Raw genomic sequence first — 18,775 nt, forward strand, 5'->3', positions numbered from 1 at the left:
TAATGCCAAAATAAAAATGCTTTTTAATGCTGTAACTTTATACTTAACAGAAAACAACCACAGATTTTTTTTTCCTGTAGCAGAAATAAGCTATCTATTTCATCCGTTTCATTGGGTAATGTAATTATATTCATTATACAGATATAAACAAGGGGCAAACATTACACTAAACCAATTCCTTTGTGTCAGAAATTGGATTTTCTCAAAATGATATTCATTCTTAGCAATAAATGCAATTAAACATTGGTATTACAGTTTAAAAATTCTATTCAAACTGCTAAATCTTAGAGTAATGTCAATATAAAGTCCTAAGCAGCCTGGTATAATTAAAGCAGACTTGATTTGGAATCAGACATACCTGGGTTCCAATCCTGGCTCTGCACTTACTTTGTAGTCAAGTTATATAACCTTTGAGCCTGTTCCCACATTTGTAAAAATGGCTTTCTGGGGCTGGCCAGGTGGTTTAGTGGTTAAGTCTGCACGCTCTGGTTCAGCAGCCCGGGATTCACAATTTCAGACCCCGGTCCGACCTAGCACCACATGTCAAGCCACACCGTGGCGGCATCCCATATAAAATAAAGATTGGCATAGATGTTAGCTCAGGGTCAACCTTCCTTACACACACACACACACACACACAAAGGCCTTCTATGGTGGTGTGCTGTTGGAAGATTAAATAAGAATATTACACATGAAAGTGCCTAGTACAGCATCTGGTTGTCAAACTACGCCTTCCTCTGCCTTCCTTTCCTAAGGAACATTACTAACTCGCAACCCCTGTTTTAGTAATGCTTTTTATGACTTTTTTTTTTTGTAAGTCAAGAGATGGCTGATAGAGTTAAACATTTTATTTGCCACGTTTTTGCATCTCTAGAGAATTATTAGTTCCTTCAAGTGTTTTGTACTTGAGGCTCCTTTTCCTGGCTCATTTTTGAGAATTATTTACACTAGTCTGATCCAAATTTACTCTTTCTGATGGAATTCAAAGATTTCTTTCTTGTAAAAAATCATACACAAAAAAACACGTTATTTTCTACCTGTGGCTTTCTACGTCTTCAGATAACTCTGTTTTTCCAATCATTCAGGTTGTGTCTACAGAAACCACTTTCAAGTATTATGAAAAAAACGTCAGGCAACAAAAGAAAATAAAAAACTTAAGTTATCCTAAACCACTGTAATGTGTCTAAGAAATCCAAATAGCAATACAACAAAGTACAAATTTTAATTTTAATATAACTTTCAAATTTCTCTAAGAGAAATCATTTTTTTTCTGTAAAGCTGGAGCATTGAGGCCAGAATATGACCCTGAATGCTGCTAAAGGGATCCAAACAAAAGAAAAAGCATATTAGCCAAGCTTCAATATTTAAAGTGAATACTTCTCCACCATACAAGACACACACTAATAAAACCCAGCTGTTTGTAATATCACAATTATTTTCTGATATATTTTTCCTAAACATCAATCATCACCCACAGCAGCATCTAGCTGTTACTTCTCAGTCTAAATTATACAGCTGATATTTTACTGCTTGCTTCTCAAAAAGGATTCAAGACAATGATGCTGAGGTGCAAGCGTATGCATAAAAACACTTCACATTACTTTTCCACATGCAAACTATAGCCACTTGAGCTGATTTTTAAGTGCCATGTGCATTTTAAAACCAAAATGTATTGCTGACGTTCTTTTAACGCTCCTTCCCTATCCCAAACCCTTCCCGACCGCCAGAACTCGTTACTATTCTGAAAGTACCTATTACCTGAGCATTTTTCTGGTCTTTCACAACTTCACACTTCAACTTTTTGTACTTCAGACCTCTTCTCCCACTAAAGCAAGCACTGTTAACTCCTTAAGGTACTTAACCACATGGCTAAATTTGATAATCTTACTTTTCCTTTCTTAAACTTAAATCTCACTATAATTCCAAGTCAGCCTTCCCTCCTCTTCTAGATTCACTACATCAACACTGCCGCGAAGCAACATACATATACATCCGTATTCTTAAGCCCAAAATATGAATCAGTTTAGCGCCATCAGAAAAAAAAATTTAACGCCTGGATGCCTCGTTTCAGTACCTCGTTGAAGCCTTTCATTTGCTTTCCTGTCCTACCTGGGCAGCCTATTGCTCCCGTCCGTTGTGCGGTCCCTTGCTGCCCCCAGGACAAGCGTGCAACTCACTACAGTGTATTTTTTTTTTACTCACCATCATTCCCAGTATCTCTCTCCATTTCGGCGCATCTACCCCTTCGTGAATCTCCCCAACCCCAAAAGATTCTGTATCCAGGTGCCCAAATCTCAAATTAGAATACCCCCCGCCTGACATTGCCGGGGATTTCTGGGCGACTTCTAAGAGAACGCGAAAGGCTGAGCGTTTGTGTCTCCCCCAGCACTCCCAGCCGAGTTCCGTCTTCTCTCGCTCCCTCTCGGTGGAAAGCCTACTTCGGGGCAACCCTTCGGCGCTGGGAAGCCCAAGCCTGCAACCTCTGCCCCGTGACCTCACGAGCCCAGCACGCCACTCAAGCTTAATTCACACCATTGTCGGAGCTTGTGCTCTCCATGCCCCCGGTCCCAGCTCTCTTTGCAGCCTCTTTCTGGCTCCTGCCCTCAAGCCAGACCCCAGGCTAGATGAACGCCCCCTTGCTCCGGTTGCAATACCCACTGGCCCGGCCCCCTTCCACGCCACTCAGCCCACAGGAGCTCCTCTCCTCACCTAGCTTCGACCGGGACTCCTCCAGCTTCTGGATTTGGTTCTCCAAGAAGAGCATCGCCACCGCGAAGGCCACCACCGCCAGCAGCTGCAACTTAGGCGGCATCATAATCCTGAGGAGCCCCATGAAACCCGCTGCTCGGGATCAAGACATACCGCGGGGGGCGGGGAGCGGGGCCCCGGAGGCGAGAGAGACGCCGGGAGGAGCCCACCGAGCCGGGAGAGAGGCAAGAGGAGCGCGACAGCGAGAGAACCACCGCAGCGACCCCCCTTCTCCCCTCCCCGGTCCCCCGCCCCCAGGCGCCAACACCGACGCCGCCGGTGCCCGCTTCTCCTTGGCCGACTCAACGACCGCCCTCTCCAAAAGCCCGCGCAGCAAAAGCGGCTGCCGGGCTCTCGCCTCCCTCTGCTGCCTCAGTCCCCGACCCCCGCGCCTGCCTGCCCGCCCGCCTCCCTCTCTTCCTTCCTTCCCTCCCTCCTTTGCTCGCGGCCGCGCGCTCCTCCGCCAGCGCTGCGGCTGCGGCTGCGCCGCCCTCAGCCCCGCCCCCGCCCAGCCCCCTCCGCCACCACGCGCACGCATCTACGTACGCTGCTCGGCAACCAGAAGCTCCGCCCCCTGCTCCTGTTCAGTTCTGCTTATTGGACCGGAGAAGCCAAGCGCTTCGCTCTCGGTTAGTGTTACGGTTGGTTTCCTGCGCCCTAGGTGTCAACCAAGGCGGCATTCGATTGGGTGAACTTGGAGAAGGAGGCCGGCCGAAACTGACGAGGGCGGGGCTTCTTGGCGGCTTGATGAAATGTCGCGAATGAAAGGAAGGAGCCCAAAGAAGCACAGATTTGGGGAGTTTAGGAAATTGCCTGATATGGGTTATCGAAAGGATCTAGCGACGTTACATTTATGTCAAATGTAAAGATATTTGATCACCTTTAAGCTTCCAGATGCCGTTGGGTAATACCTGTCTCTGCAGAATAAGAGACTTGATAGCAACGGCCTTTAGCAGCCTGTTTTGGATCAGGCTTTGGAGTGGACGCCCTTAGCTGAGGGGTCCTCTGGGCAACCAGAGACCTACGGAAGATGGTAGCGATGGCGGCTCGGCCGGGTGGCTGGCTTGGGCCGGCGTTTGCGCTGCGGATGTTGTTGGCGACTGTACTTCAAGCGGTGAGTGGAGATCCCCTCGGCTGCAGCCCCAGGGCGAGTGGGAGGGAGTGCGCCGAGGAAGACGGAACCACGCTTGAAAAGGGCGGGAGGACTGGGCGTCTTTAGCGACCGGAAAGTGACGTGGCTTCATTCCTCTTTTGTATCCTTCCCCGCCCCGGGTTTCTAGGGGTTCTTTCTCCTGTCTTCAGACTATCTCGAGTACTTCTCTTGTAGAGCTCTAGCTGAAAACAGTCTGTAAATCACACGGTGAAAAGAAAAGGCAATACATCCTGGAAAGGAATGAATATTGTTTTCAAACGGGCAGAAACACAAGGGACTACCGTTCCTTATGACAGGGCTCCCAGATCTTAGAGGAAAGCCCTCAAGTCTTTGATCCAGGGCACACTGCCTGTTTACTTCCTTTTCTCAGTTGTTAGTGGTCTCTCTGATTCACTGTTAGACAGCGTTTTCCCTCCGTTCTTTGGTATTCACGTACCGCTGGGTGCACTTCCGTGCCATTTGTTGTTTTAAACAACGTTGTTGCCATTAAAGAAGTTACTCTGTATAATAGAGCATGATTTATTTTTGAAATTGTTTCCTAAAATGATAGCCTTCACCTCGTTTAAAATCTCGTTTAAAATCGGGTAGTGTTAAGTTTTTTATTTCGTTTTTCTCCATTAAGAGAAAAAAATGCGTTCTTAATCTTTGAATGGGGGAGAGGCTAATTTTGACTTATTTTCCTATTCACTCAGGAACGACTTAATCTTGGTTAATTCCTCCTAAGAAGTTTGCAATCCATGTTTTGCTGTGTGAATAATAAAACTTTTTTTAATAGATACTGTCCTTTTATAAGTTTTTTTTTTTTAATCAGCTTAATTCTTCAGGTATTCCCTTTCTGAGCCTGCTGAAAGTTTTCTCCTAGGAGACCTGGTTTAATTGATTTATTCAGGGTGTGGGGGAGTTATGGCCTATACTGAAGGCCTCTATAAACACCTCTGCTTTACTTTCATCAAGGGGTTTGAAGATCCTACCTGTATGCTTTGCAACCATACTTAAAGGTGGATTCTTTATTCCTCTCGTTAGCACTACGGTACTTTATTATCCAGGCATTTGATGCCTTAGAAATTACTGGAAAACCCCTCTCTAAACTCAAGATTTTTTTTGCCAGTCTTAGGTAATTTGAGTTCACCACCATGCAAAGAGAAAAAGGACTAACATTTCAAGTTGCCTTGTCCTTATTTCCCTATCTCTTTGACTGTTGTTTCATTGTTTATGGAGGGTAACCACCCCAAAGTTTAATGGCTTAAAATAACAACAATATCTCATAGTTGTGTGGGTCTGAGCAGTTCCTATGTTGATTTCCTCTGGCTTCATTTATGCAGCTGTGTTGAGCTAGTAGGTCAACTGGACCCAAAAGTCCAAAGTGGATTCATTCTTAGGTAGTGCTGTCAACTAGGATGACATGGTCCTCCTCTATGTGACCTCTCATCCTCCAATAGGTCAGACCAACTTCTTTTCATGACAGTCTTAGGGCAGCACCCCTAAAGAGCAAAAGCTGCAAGCCTCCTAAAGCCTAGCCTGGGAAATCACATACCTCACTTCCACCTCACCAATATTTGTCAAAGTTAATCACAAGACCAGTCTGGATTTCAGGGATAAAGAAATAGACTCCATCTCTGCATGGGAGGAGTGACACAATCACATGGCAAAGAAGTGTACATACCAGGAGAGGAAGACTTTATGACCATTAGACAATCTACCATAATGACCATCCACAGAATTCAAGTCAGAAACTTGGATGTCCTCTTTGACTCCTTTCCTTACGTACCTCATCTAGGCAATTACCAAGTCTTTTACTTCCTAAATATCCCTCAGTCCATCCACGTATTGTTAATTCCTCATTCAGGCCACGACATCTCTCTCCTTAGAAATAAGCCTCCTGGTTCACCTTTTGAATGATTAGAATCTAAGTGGTTGACTTTGCCAGCTTCGCAATTGCCCAAGCCAGAAATTAGTCATTTTAAATTCTTCTTTTCCCTTTCATTCTGAATCTAATTAGTCAATGAGCCCTTAAAAATCTCTACTTAATTCTGTCTCCACAGTAAATTCAGGCTAGCATCTTTGCTTGCCTGGGATTACCACAACAGCTTTCTTAACTCATCTCCCCGTCTCGTTTTCTCCCTTTCTAATCCAGTCTCTGCAGTGCACCCAAAGTCATCTTTCTAAAACTTAAATCTGACATATTAAAACTCTTCAATGAATGTCTCTGTTTTAAGGTGAAGTCTTTACTCCTTAATGTTCCTTAAAAAGGCCTCTTTGACCTGATGTTGGTTTGTCTATCCAGGCTTAATTCCCAGCATTTACCTCTCATGGGAGAGCAAAAAGGTAGAGGTGGAGAATTGGGGTCGCTTGTTTTAGTATATCTCACATACCCTGTTCTCCCTCACCAGGCCTAAGGTAAAGTGTTTAGATAAAATGCAAGGCTTAACTTACATCCCATTTCCAGATTTTCGAAGTCAGATATACTCTCTCCCTTGCATAATCAGCATACTTTCTACTGTATTGCGCAGATCCACGATCTTAACCACACCATAGCTCTGTGTATGTGTTTGTATCTCTCCACTACCCTTGCTCCCATGCCAGTTAGAATGTAGACAAACGGAATACGGGGACCATTTTTCTTTTATGTGTTTTTTTGTTGTGCCTCACGTGTATTTGTTCATTTAAATCCCTCTGAATGGCCCCCTAGTTCATTTGTGCTGGTCCCTTGCTGTCAGAGTCATCAGGATACCTGTAGTTTGTATAGAGCGATGATGAACCTCACCCACTCCCACAAATACAAAATGACTGAAAATAGAGAGTCCTGAGCAATTCACCCCTGTTGCCCCTGTTGAACTGTTTTAACTCCCCTGAGATTTAGTCCTGTCTCTTCAGAAATGAAAGCAATACAATCCTTGAAAATGAAAAGGGAGGTGTGGAGGATTGTTAGAAAAACACTAAGCAGTTAGAAAAACTGCGTTTCACTGTTCGCCTGAGGCTGGGAAGGCCAGTGGAATAAGTCTTTGGCAGTAGTAAAAATAAGCCAAATCTTTGGAATAAAAAGGGCAAAAGGGAAGAATTTCTTGGCACGTTGAGGTTGAACTTCTGGTGTGGATGGAGGATTTAGCTGCTACTGTGTTAATTCACACCTGTGGGTCCTCAGACTAGACAAGTTGAGTTTGTCCCACTGTCTGTGCCTCTTGATAGCTCTAATTTAAAGTTAATAACAATGCATAGTTATCAGCATTCCAGTGAGGTAACAACTGGGAGGATATAAAGTAATTTAATCTGGAAATATGTTCTGAGTATGCTTAAGCATTAGAAAAGTCTAAGGGAGCTGTTTTCTAGAGTGCCCCAGAACTAAGTGGTATTCGGTTCTTCATTCAGAAAGGCACTGTGGTGAAAGCAGTATAGAATGATATCATTGCTTCTGAGAAACAGCACCCCACCTCCCACCTTCCTCTTCACAGGTTAACATCTGGATCAGTCTTATTTCCATGGGTGGCACAATTATAATTGTCAGGGTTTGGGTTGTTATTCTTAGTGGTACATACAATAATGGTGCATCATGTATTCTGTGATAAACAGAAGTTAATAACAGAGGTTAAGGGTTTTGAGGGCAGGCCAGGGTTAGAATCTTGATGCTGCCACCTCTTGTTTGCTGTGTTGTCTTAGCCAGATCACCTTAACTATCTTAAGTCTCATTTCTTTCTGTGTAAATTGGAGATAATAATACCTATTTCAGAGGGTAGTTAAGATTAAATGGGATAATAATGTAAAGTGCTTAGCAAAATATCTGGTGCATTATAAGAGCTTGCTGTAGTGGCTGTGTTTCTCATTTCATTTTCATGGGGTTCATCTGTAACTTTTATATTTTTTGCTTTTGTCTTAGATTTGAAATCTGTTCAAAGTTACATGAGAAACCTGTGAGTTTTCTGAAAGTAAAGACCCAGTAAGGTTGGGTGGTGAACGCGATGTAATCTACACAGAGTTTGGAATATATTATGATATACATCCAAAAGCTATATAATGTTATAATCCAATGTTATTGCAATTAAAAATAAAAATTAAAATTAAATTAAATTAGAAAAAAGATACTGAATGCATTGGGAGGAATAGATTTTAGGAAAAAAGATAAGTTTCCCTGTTGGAGTTTTGAAGTTGCAATGCCAGTGCAACATCTAAATGAGACATCAAGTAGGCTGTTGGCTTTGGAAGCATGACACTCAAGAAGACGACTTGGGGGGCTGGCCCAGTGGCACAGCAGTTAAGTTCGCATGTTCTGCTTCTCAGCAGCCTGGGGTTTGCCGGTTCAGATCCCGGGTGCGGACATGGCACCACTTGGCAAAAGCCATGCTGTGGTAGGCGTCCCATGTATAAAGAAGAGGAAGATGGGCATGGATGTTAGCTCAGGGCCAGTCTTCCTCAGCAAAAAGAGGAGGATTGGCAATAGTTAGCTCAGGGCTAATCTTTCTCAAAAAAAAAAAAAAGACGACAACTTGGGAGTTTTCGATAAATGGGCATTTGAAGTCATGAAAAAGATGCAGTTGTCTACAAAAAGTAGGTGAAGCAGAAAGAACCAAAAATAGAAATGGGAAACAGCGTTAAAGAGATGCGTAGAAGAGGAAGAAGGAAGGGGACAAGTTCATGGAAGGAGGAGAACAGTTTTGAATGCCTTTGCATTTAGTGATTTTTGGCAAGTTTACTCGAGGGGTAGGGTGAGAAACCAGACTATAGTAACAGTTCAGAAATGACAGAATATGGGGAGACCAATGAGAACCATAGAGCTTGAATACATTGAAGAATTGAGTTATCAATTAAATTAAATCCCTGTAGAGATGGCAGAAGATAGAATCCAAAGCACAGGTAGAGGGACTGACCTTAGACAGGGAGGTATACCACATTCATGGAAGTGTGACAGAAGAATGGATGAGGGAAGAGAACTAATATTTTTTGGAAGCCTGCTTTTGCCAGTCACGTTGGTTGGTTACTTTGCATAAGTCGTTTCATTTAATCTTTCCTGCAATCTATTTTATGCAGCAAGTATTGCTCCTGCTGTATCAGTGAGAAAATTAATGGTTAGGGAGATTATCTTGCCCACAGTCATACGTCTTCTAAGTGGTCAAGCTAGTCCCTAAACCTCAAAGTTTTATTTTTGAGGTGCGCCTGCTCTCCCCTACTCCATTCCCTTCCGCACCCTTCCCGTACTAGATGTGAGTGAAGATATGCTGATATAGGGAGTGATAGGGATCTAGACATTAATGTTACTCTGTAGACCTGTATGAATGGGTGCTAAGTTCTTAAAATGAAATGGGAATTTGTTTTTCTTCTTAGGAAATTCCTTTAAAAAAAACTACTCAATGTTTGTTTAATGAAAGATATTATATATAATATACAAGTCATAAAGAAATAATATGTAGTATCTTTTTTTGTTAATCCATATTCTAGCTAAGCTGAAAGGTGACAAATTTTTAAGAAAAAAATTTGTGGGGTAGGTAGGAAGAACCAAATCTCATATAAGATTACAGAGTTTAAAAATAATTAAGAATGGGGGCTGGCCTAGTGGCATAGCGGTTAAGTTCGAGCACTCCCCTTTGGCGGCCCAGGGTTCACAGGTTCAGATTCCTAGCACAGAAACACACCACTCATCAAGCCATGCTGTGGTGGCATCCTACATACAAAATAGGGGAAGATTGGTGCAAATGTTAGCTCAGGGCCAATCTTCCTCACCAAAAAAAAATAATAATAATTAAGAATTTGTCTCCAAATCAGGCATTTCAGTAACTCACCTCCAGTGTGTTAGATTTTGACAACCCTGATTTCTCCTTTTTTGGAAGCTTTATAATATAAATATGGAATTATATTTTATTTCTTCTTTCTTATTTTCAGGTGTCTGCATTCGGGGCAGAGTTTTCGTCGGAGGCTTGCAGAGAGTTAGGCTTCTCCAGCAACTTGCTCTGCAGCTCCTGTGATCTTCTTGGACAGTTCAACTTGCTTCCGCTGGATCCTGACTGTCGAGGATGCTGTCAGGAAGAAGCACAATTTGAAACTAAAAAGGTGGTGTTTTCTAGTATCTCTTTTCCATTAGATGGTTTAGTTGTGATAGGGTAAAGTATTAAATTGCTTAATCAACTTAAACATAAAGAAATCTCTAACTTTTACATTTTGTAGTTTTAGCAACTCACTGATTTCTTGCCTGGCCCATTAAATCAATCAAAGCAAGTAGGAAGGAAAAGTACGGTTCCATACCAGACCTCATTCTACCATGGCTGTCCAGCAGAAGGGGAGCAGAATTACTGTAGCCTGCTTGGATCCTAAAGCTCTTCAGTCTTCCTAACTTCTGGCCACATGAAGTTGAAGAATAATTAATTAGTTGTGTTTATTCATTTGTAATAAGAACCCCATTTTATAAGGAAATCTGAGATGAAAGTGAAGCACTTATTACCTGGCACGTAATTGTAGGCAATAAATTATAACTTTTATTATGGTTAACAAAGAATATGGCCTATTAATTTACACTCCTGTTACCAATATTTCCAGACACCTAACCTCACCTTTTATACTGAAAACAGTCAAGGATATGTAGTTTTAACTGTCCAGTAAAATCTGCCATGTTTTGACCCACTGTTCAAGTTAATAGTAGACTTGCTGAATTTTTAAATCTTTTGATTAAAGACCTTAAACTTCTTTAAATTATAAAGTAGCTTGAAAAGATCGTTTATGTTATCCAAATAAAACTGAATTAGTGAGATCCATGTTTTGGGGGTGAGAAAAAATGTTAGCATCTCTCTGTTGTGTTTTCTTTTAATATTCTCTTTCACTTGTACATACTGAATTCTGTTTAAGGGTTAGGGTTTGTAAAGCTTTCAAACAGTAATTGTGTCTTCTCATTATTAGGTAGTAAAAGTTTATTTCTAATACTGAGTACAATTTTGTAATTTTAAAAGAAAAACAAGCAGATAAGCTTTGAATATGTTAGTACTAAACCAAAATGTAATACTTGATTTCTCAGCTATGAAACTGAAATTCCCCAGTGTCCCAAAAAAGGTTTCCAAGTCTTCTGGGTTTTTCATTTTCTTGGTTCTCATATACCAATAATATATTTTAATGTTTTGAAGATTTCCATACATATAAGTTAGTCTTTATTGCGTGTAACTAAAATCTAAACAAGTTTTGAAAACTTGACTTTAAATAGATCTAAGACATGGGACTTAACTAGTTTAGTAGGACCCTTCCCCCTTGTTTTTTGTTTTGTTCTTTTTGTTTGTTGATGAGATATTCACATGCGACGAATTGATGGAGGAATCTGTATGAGTCATCCTCTCATATTGAAGCTATTATTAGCAGTCCATATTAGTGGTCCATATTACTACTCAGCCAACAATGATTATTTCCTTAGACACCAAACTTAGACTGAGTAACAAGGGAGGTTTTATCATGAACGATCTTTATCACACACTCCCCCTTGTAATTAAGGGTACATTGAGAGGTTCCACTCTTTGACTGATATCAAATGTGCCTAAACTATAACCCAAGTGCATATAAAAGCTGTTTTTACTTATTGCCCTTTCTCAATAATCCTTCATGATACACAAGTTTCGTGGTATAGCTTTACTGAAACCAAGCTTGGATCACACACTCTCAAATTAATTATATTCCTGTTCGATCTTCAATATTAGTTGAGCTGTGTATATTATCTTGACACCTTTTAGCAGTTACAGCTCAGCAATAACAGTAGGCCAGTGGTATGCCTGCTAACATAAGCTTAACAAATAACAAGCTGAAATGGTTATTGTATCTAAGTACAAGTAAGCCTGTATCCTAATACACCTTTTATGCTGTATCTCTTGTTTCTTTTTTTTCTTTTACTCCTAACCCCTAACCTCTCAGATGTTCTTACTGCTCATTAAGCGTTTGCTAGCACACTGTTGCATAAAACCAATGAATGATTTTCTTTAATAGGCCTCGTGGAATCAAAACATACCAAAAATACTTAGAAATATTACTGGAGGTATAAAAATATGGCAAGTCGGACACACCTCCATTTAGATGCAAACCACGTTCCAGGATAGAAGCAGTACTTGCTTTAATCTGTGCAGTACTGCTCTCTGGATTATTGGTATGTGATCATAGGTAGCAGTATATACAATATTTTTTTATGTCTCTCTCAACTCTGGCTTAAGGCATAATTTTGAAATCATAGTTTAATTTAGTCCTAGTTTAATAAAAGGAAAAATCTACGTTATATAGACTAGTCCCTTACATAAAAAACATTAAAAATACTTAAACATGGCCATATGTCTGTAAATAATTGTGAATATAAGTTCTTCAGAAGAGAAAAATTGAAGTTTATATACAGGAATGTTTTAGCAATTTATGTATAATAAAGAAATGTTACCAGAACACTCATTTTGGTTCTTTCTTAGTTGCCTGCTTTATAGGTCTGTCCAGGGATGAGGGTAACCATTTTTAGGAATGCTTATTCATTTCACAGCCTGAATTTAGCCTCTGATAGCCAGAAGCAGAAAATTTTCTTTAAAAAAAATTAATGACAATAAGAGCAGAAAATGTCTTTGAAATCCCTTATCATACTGCAAAGAGATAATCGATTATTCTTTTTATTTGGTCTTCTCCCCTCCCTAGCCGCCCTCTGCCCACCATTTTGATCATAAAGGATCTACCAAGCATCACAAATACTATCTAGAATGAAATTTTTTGGTGAGGTATTTTACTACCATTTTAACTAGTTTTGCTCGCAGCTGTGTACCTAGATACAGTTTCCAGACGTTAGTAAGGATGCTGACTTAATTCTGAAGAGTGTGCTAATTTGTAGCTTGAAGAAAAAATGTAAACTAAAGAAAGAAAAAATATTTAAATCTTGGTGCTACTTTTATGCAGTTAGTATTTACTAAGTAGCGTATGTAACTTTACTGTTATATAGAGAATCTTAAGATGGAAGGGAAGCAACTGTTCTCTTTTTCGTTACTGACTGGCCTTTTCCTTGGGGTGTAAAAACATAGTAACTGCCGGTTTCTGAGTATCGTATCTTATAGCTATCCCATCAGAAAAGGACTAATTCTTCCTCATTTACATTTTTGTAATAGTTTATACAAAGATTCTTACTATCTTAAGTTGGGTCACTAACCAGTTATTAGCTAGGATAATGTAAGAACCATTAGCTGCCACAGTAGCTATGTGGAATGTTGCACTGGGGAGCAGACAGATGAGCAGTTTGCAGGGAAGAGCAGGTTAGGTACTAGGTAAGCCATCCCATAGATATCTGTTCTATTTTTCCCCTTAATTACTAGAGTACACCACTTTTACTCGAGCTGTTTTTAAAGATTTAGGTCAAGTGTCCCCTCTTCTGGGAAGTCTTCCCTAATCTCCCTCCGCCCTTACCCACCACCACTCCCAAGCTAGGCTAGCTACACCTCTGTATCCCAGAGCACTTCAGGATACTTTGATTTGCATTTACCTCCACTATATTGTGTATGTTGTTTTGTTTGCTTTCTCTCCCAATAAATTATGCTCTTTGAAGTCTGACTGTTTTTTATGTTTCTCAATCTCCAGCCTTTAGCATACAGTATTTCATAAGTTTTTGTCCTTGAATAAGGCTGTTTTTACTAAGAACAAGTTAGAAAAGGTGATTTTAAAAAAATATTATGTTGAAAATATACTTGAAGTTTGTAGATGCTTATTAAGTATATTTTCCTGTATTTCACTTATGTATCCTGAATATAAAGAATAAGATCATTTGTCTCCATATTGGCAGTTATCCGTTAGTAATACTTTGTTTATAATTGTTCATTTAACTGTAAATATAGATATCTCATTTCTATATTTATAAAGATATCATAAGCTCCAAAATCTGTCTATAAAGAGATATGTAAATTATTTAGCACAAATTTTTGGTGATTCCAGTCTGACCACTAACCTTAATAGAAAGTTATTCAAAGAGCACGTAACCATTGGTTTAAAAGAGTTTCCTGGGATTTCCTTAGGGATAAACATAAATCAGATATTTTTTTTCTGTTAAGAATTTTTTAACCTCTGTTTTCTAAGATTTAGAAAATTAAATGTAGTAAATAGAGGGATTATTTTTCTTATCCTTTCGTAATCTTTCCAGTTCTGTGAATTTGAACTTGATTATGCAGGTAGGTGCTTTTTTCCTGTCTTCTCGTTCATTTACGTTTTTCATATCTTAATGACAGTGATTTCAGCTTCTTCCAGACATTGTTATTGTAGAACTTTTCTATTTCCTCTTAATTATATACCCCTATTTCCTTAGTGAATACCTGTTCTTTTTAAGATCTTGGTTCACCAAGATCCTTGTAGTCCCACTGCTTTTTTTTCTTCTTTCGTAGTATTTTTATTTAATTGGTTTTTACTACTTCCTATTTTTTGTGTTCACACCTACCTTATCTCTGAACTACTATCCTGAGGTTTGGCTAGTTACCAAACCAGAGCCCCTTCTGGGAGAAAAGAATCCACTTGGCTGAATTACTCATGTATATGAACCAGTAAGAAAATTACTTCAACTTAATTTGCTCTCCATTCAGTCTTTATTGTACCAGGAGGGAGTTTAGAGTAGTGGTTGAGAGCACGGGTTCTGGAACCAAACTACCCAGGTTCAGATCATCTGTACTCAGCTAGTGATCTTGGACTAATTACTTGATCACTCTGTGCCTGTCTCCTCATTTATAAATTGGGGATGATAATAATAGTTCCTATCTCATAGAGTGGTTATGAAGATTAAATGAGTTAATATATGTACACTGCTTAGAATAGTGCCTGGCATGTAATAAGTACCAGGTAAATACTTGGGGCTGGTGGTGTGACAGTAGTAGTAGTAGTATCTGATATGCTTATGAAGGAAAAAAAAAACAAGAAACAGGGTCGGCCTGGTGGCATAGCAGTTAAGTTCACACACTCCTCTTTGGCGGCCTGGGGTTCGCAGATTCGGATGCCAGGTGTGGAGGTAAGCACCACTCATCAAACCATGTTGTAGCAACATCCCGTATAGAAAATAGAGGAAGATAGGCACTGATGTTAGCACAGGGCTAATCTTCCTCAGCTTTTAAAAAGAGGAAGATTGGCAGTGGATGTTAGCTCAGGGCCAGTATTCCTTACCAAAAAAGGAAAAACAAGAAAGAAACAGAAAATTTGGAAAACTCAGAAAATAATGAGTGCTGTTGGCAAAGTAGAGTAAAAAGAAAATAGATAAGAGATATAACATGAACTGTTAGATTTGCCAGTGATAAAAATTTGTAACCAAATTTTCTGTTACTCCACTGTTAAGCAGCCAGCCCTGGGGGTCTAGTGGTTAAGATTTGGGCCAGGGTTCATTTTCCAGTCAAGGAAACACACCACCCGTCTGACAGTTGTCATACTATGGCAGCTACATGTTGCTGTGATGCTGAAAGCTATGCCACTGATATTTCGGATGCCAGCAGGTTTCAGTGGAACTTCCAGACTAGGCAGACTAGGAAAAAGGACCGGGGTTCTGTCAGAAAAATTGGCCATGAAAACCCTATGAACAGCGGTGGACCATTGTCTGATACAGCACCAGAAGGTGAAAGGATGGTGCAAAAAGACTGTGTAGGATTCTGCTCTGCTGTGCACAGGGTCTATAGGAGTTGGAATCGTCTTGATGACAACGCAAACAATAACCACTTTCAAGCTCCTGGATCAACTGACTCATGAAGAAATATAACAGAATTAGTAGTATGAAAACTATTACCATTTGCAACTACTTATATGGAACAAAGTACAGAAATAAATTATGTCAGACAACCTAGATTTCAAATTTTTGAGTCCTGCTGATTGACGCATTTTAATGAGGAAAATACTACAAACTTGAATTTTTAAAATGTGTACCATTTTGATCATTTTAAGATGCTATACAAAAGATTGCATGTGGAGAGAAAACGTTTTGCTACTAAAAAAATTCTCAAAACCATTGATAAAGTTAAGCTCGATTTTGACAAACCTATTCTGAAAATTGAATGAATGAGACCTATATTTTAAAGTCAGTTTGAAATAAAATATATTACTGGTTTTCAGACCACAGGTCATTTTATTTCAGATATTTGTAACCTTTCAGACCACACATCAGGTCAGGTCAATATCTATCCATGATATTCTTTGAAACCAGAAATAACATAACAGAAAGTAAATTAAACTATGTGCGATATAAAAATAATCACTTTGCTAAAAAAGCAAGCTATCAAACTAATCACATTTATTTCTAATGTACCTGATAACATTCCTCTGCTACTTACTTATATTTTTAATCTAATACTTGGTAATAGATTTCAAAGGTTTAAGAAAATTTTGGGAGAGAAAAGCTTAAATGTAAGTTTTTAAACTCTATGGATTGAGAAGAAATTTATTTGAATTTTGGAACATCTTGGTCTCATTCACAGAATACCAGTGGAAGCCTAGGCTTCAAATCACCAAATTATACCATTACTAGTTCTGGAAAATAGCTCAACAGTTAGGTATTTGATAAAGGGTATTTATTTTCACTTAAAAATCTGCTTTTCAGATAGTATAAAAATATTTATCTTCAATAATGGTTGCATTACACTAGATTTGAATACATGGACCTAAGTAGTGCATAAAATAATTTTAAGAATATAGTTAGATCTCCTCCACTTCCTACTCCATTACCTAGTTGGAGCTAAACTAATGTTGAATGACTAGCTCTATATGGTGACAGTCCCATTTTCTGTGTGCATAATACTCTGCTTTCGCATTTACATGCACTCTAAGCAATCCAGAGACAATACAGAGGTAATATTAACATATGTATAGTTTGTCAGAAGTTTATTGCCTTCTTGCTTTTCATAAGAGTTTTTGAAAGAGTTGAATTTTCATCTCAGCTTCATTGCTTACCAGCTTTGTGGCTTTGAGCTAGCAGATTCCTTTTTGTTCTTCAGTTTTGTTGTAATAATTACATTGACTCACCTTTGAGTGTTTATTTTACTTTGGTTATGTGCTAAAGTGTTTCACCTACATTGTCTATTTAATCCTCACAACAACTCTGTCGTGTAAGTGCTGTTATCCCTATTTAACGGGAGAGGAAACTGGGGTATTATCTGCCCACGGTTGCCCAGCAATTAGGTGCCGCAACCTGGCTTCATCTCAAGTCTGTTTGACTCCAGAGCCCCAAGTTTTTAAACCTCTACACTATTTTGCCTCTCATCTTGAAAATGTTAATAGTTATACCTACTTTACAGAGTTACTGTAAGAAAATAAATGAGTTAAATATAAAACACCAGACTGGCTTTCTGAAGGTCCCTCTTGCATTTATAGTTAACAATTTTAATAACACAGTTCCACTATTAGTTTCTATTTAAAATTGTCAAATCTTTATTCCTCAGTTTACCACAGACTTTAATGGCTCCCATTACTTGGTGTTTTTCAAAAATATATTAACAAATTTGACTTTATTTAAGGTCCAGCCAAACAAGTATTTTAAACAAGTCAGTTAATTCTTAATTCTGGTAAAAGAGCATCAAAACATTTACTTACTTTCAATTTACGTGGAAATTCTGTAGCCAATTTCAGAGTAATTTAGAAGTCAGCTTAAACAACATTATTCAAGACAGTGGCAAATTTTAAGCTTTAGCCTAACAGAAACAGAATGCTACTGGTGTGTTAAACATAGGATGAAACAGAGGTTAAGCTAACTGTGCGTGAAATTGTAGTTGCTAGAGAAATTTCACAGTTGCTTAAAATAACTTCACTTTTGTAGTGTGTTTGTAGCATCGGTACATGAACTGATTTCTGTAAAGGAAACATATAAATGTCTTCAACAGAGTATTCTAATTACAATAGAAAAGCATTATTCACAGAGAAGCTTTTTTTAAAGATCTGAATAATGTTTGGCAACAGTTCAATTTCAGTGTAAGAATCACTAAGACTCCTGAGTAGCAACAATACTAAATAATGACAGAAATTATTTTTAATAATGATGACACAAATTATTATTTAATGATAGCCACTAACATTCATTAAGTTATTATATGAAGGTACTGTTCCAAGCAGTTCGTATAAATTAATTTATATAATCTTCCCAATAACTCTATGAGGTAAGTACCACTATTATCCCCATTTCATAGCTGAGTCTGAGGCATAGAGATCTTGCCTAAAGTCATACAGCTAATAAATGGCTACAGAAATATGTATCATGTTTGCATAACAAAAGTTTTAAAGTTTATTTTGTGTAATTATTTAATTGAACTGAAAATATTAAATTTTTCATATTTTCTAAATGTGGCATTTCATCTGCCTTTAATATGAAAAACAAACCTAGTCAATTTTTTTAGGTATTTGCAAATTAGGATCAATATCTATCGAGCATAATTAAAACTTTCTGTCACGTTTGCAGATTCTAATATTTTAAAATGAAATAAACCCTTAAAGTAATTCATGATCTATGTCCAGGCTGCCTTACAACTACATTTCCTGGACATACCTACCTCAGAGTCAAAGTAAACTTCCCATCTCTACACTAAATATTTTTTCTTGGTATAGGAGGCTCTGAGAATGCCAAAATAAGACAATAGTCACTGTTCTTGGGCAGAAGAAGAAATAAGCATGGAAATGGGACTGCTAGAATGCAGTTAGCAGGATATTCTGTTGGGCTAAAACATAATATCCAATGTTTTGAAGGTAACCACTAAAAGAATTAGAAATAAAATAAAAGATGGAAAGAGGAGGAAATTGATAAATCTCTTAAAGTTGGTATATTGAGAACTATAGATATAACCATATTAATCATTATGGAAGTGACCAACAGAAAACTAAAAACAGTAAAAGCTATTGACTGGCGGTGGGAGGCAGAGAAAAGTTTTTACTTCTTATTTAATCCCTTCAGTACTCTTTCTT

The 18,775-nt window shown here is 38.8% G+C and overlaps 2 protein-coding genes across 4 annotated transcripts in view; one reads left to right on the top strand and one right to left on the bottom strand.

Moving 5' to 3' along the window:
- HS2ST1 (heparan sulfate 2-O-sulfotransferase 1) overlaps positions 1 to 3,517 on the bottom strand; it is a 168,816-nt gene extending 165,299 nt beyond the window's left edge. Inside the window, exon 1 of one of the 3 annotated variants that reach the window (XM_070267352.1) lies at positions 3,295 to 3,517. Coding sequence is in view for 2 of the 3 variants with exons in the window: in XM_001494558.6 (XP_001494608.2) it covers positions 2,710 to 2,833 (124 nt within the window). In the remaining variant the exon portion in view is untranslated. Of the gene's footprint in view, positions 1 to 2,709; positions 3,266 to 3,294 lie in introns of those variants that run through there. The other 2 variants (XM_001494558.6, XM_005610449.4) reach the window with 2 other exon arrangements.
- SELENOF (selenoprotein F) overlaps positions 3,505 to 18,775 on the top strand; it is a 36,884-nt gene continuing 21,613 nt past the window's right edge. The window contains exons 1-2 of the mRNA NM_001170338.1: positions 3,505 to 3,862; positions 9,770 to 9,937. Coding sequence (NP_001163809.1) covers positions 3,779 to 3,862; positions 9,770 to 9,937 — 252 coding nt within the window. The 5' untranslated portion in view covers positions 3,505 to 3,778. The remainder of the gene's footprint in view (positions 3,863 to 9,769; positions 9,938 to 18,775) is intronic.

This window comes from Equus caballus, chromosome 5, assembly GCF_041296265.1.
Source record: "Equus caballus isolate H_3958 breed thoroughbred chromosome 5, TB-T2T, whole genome shotgun sequence".
NCBI classification, from domain to species: Eukaryota; Metazoa; Chordata; class Mammalia; order Perissodactyla; family Equidae; genus Equus; species Equus caballus.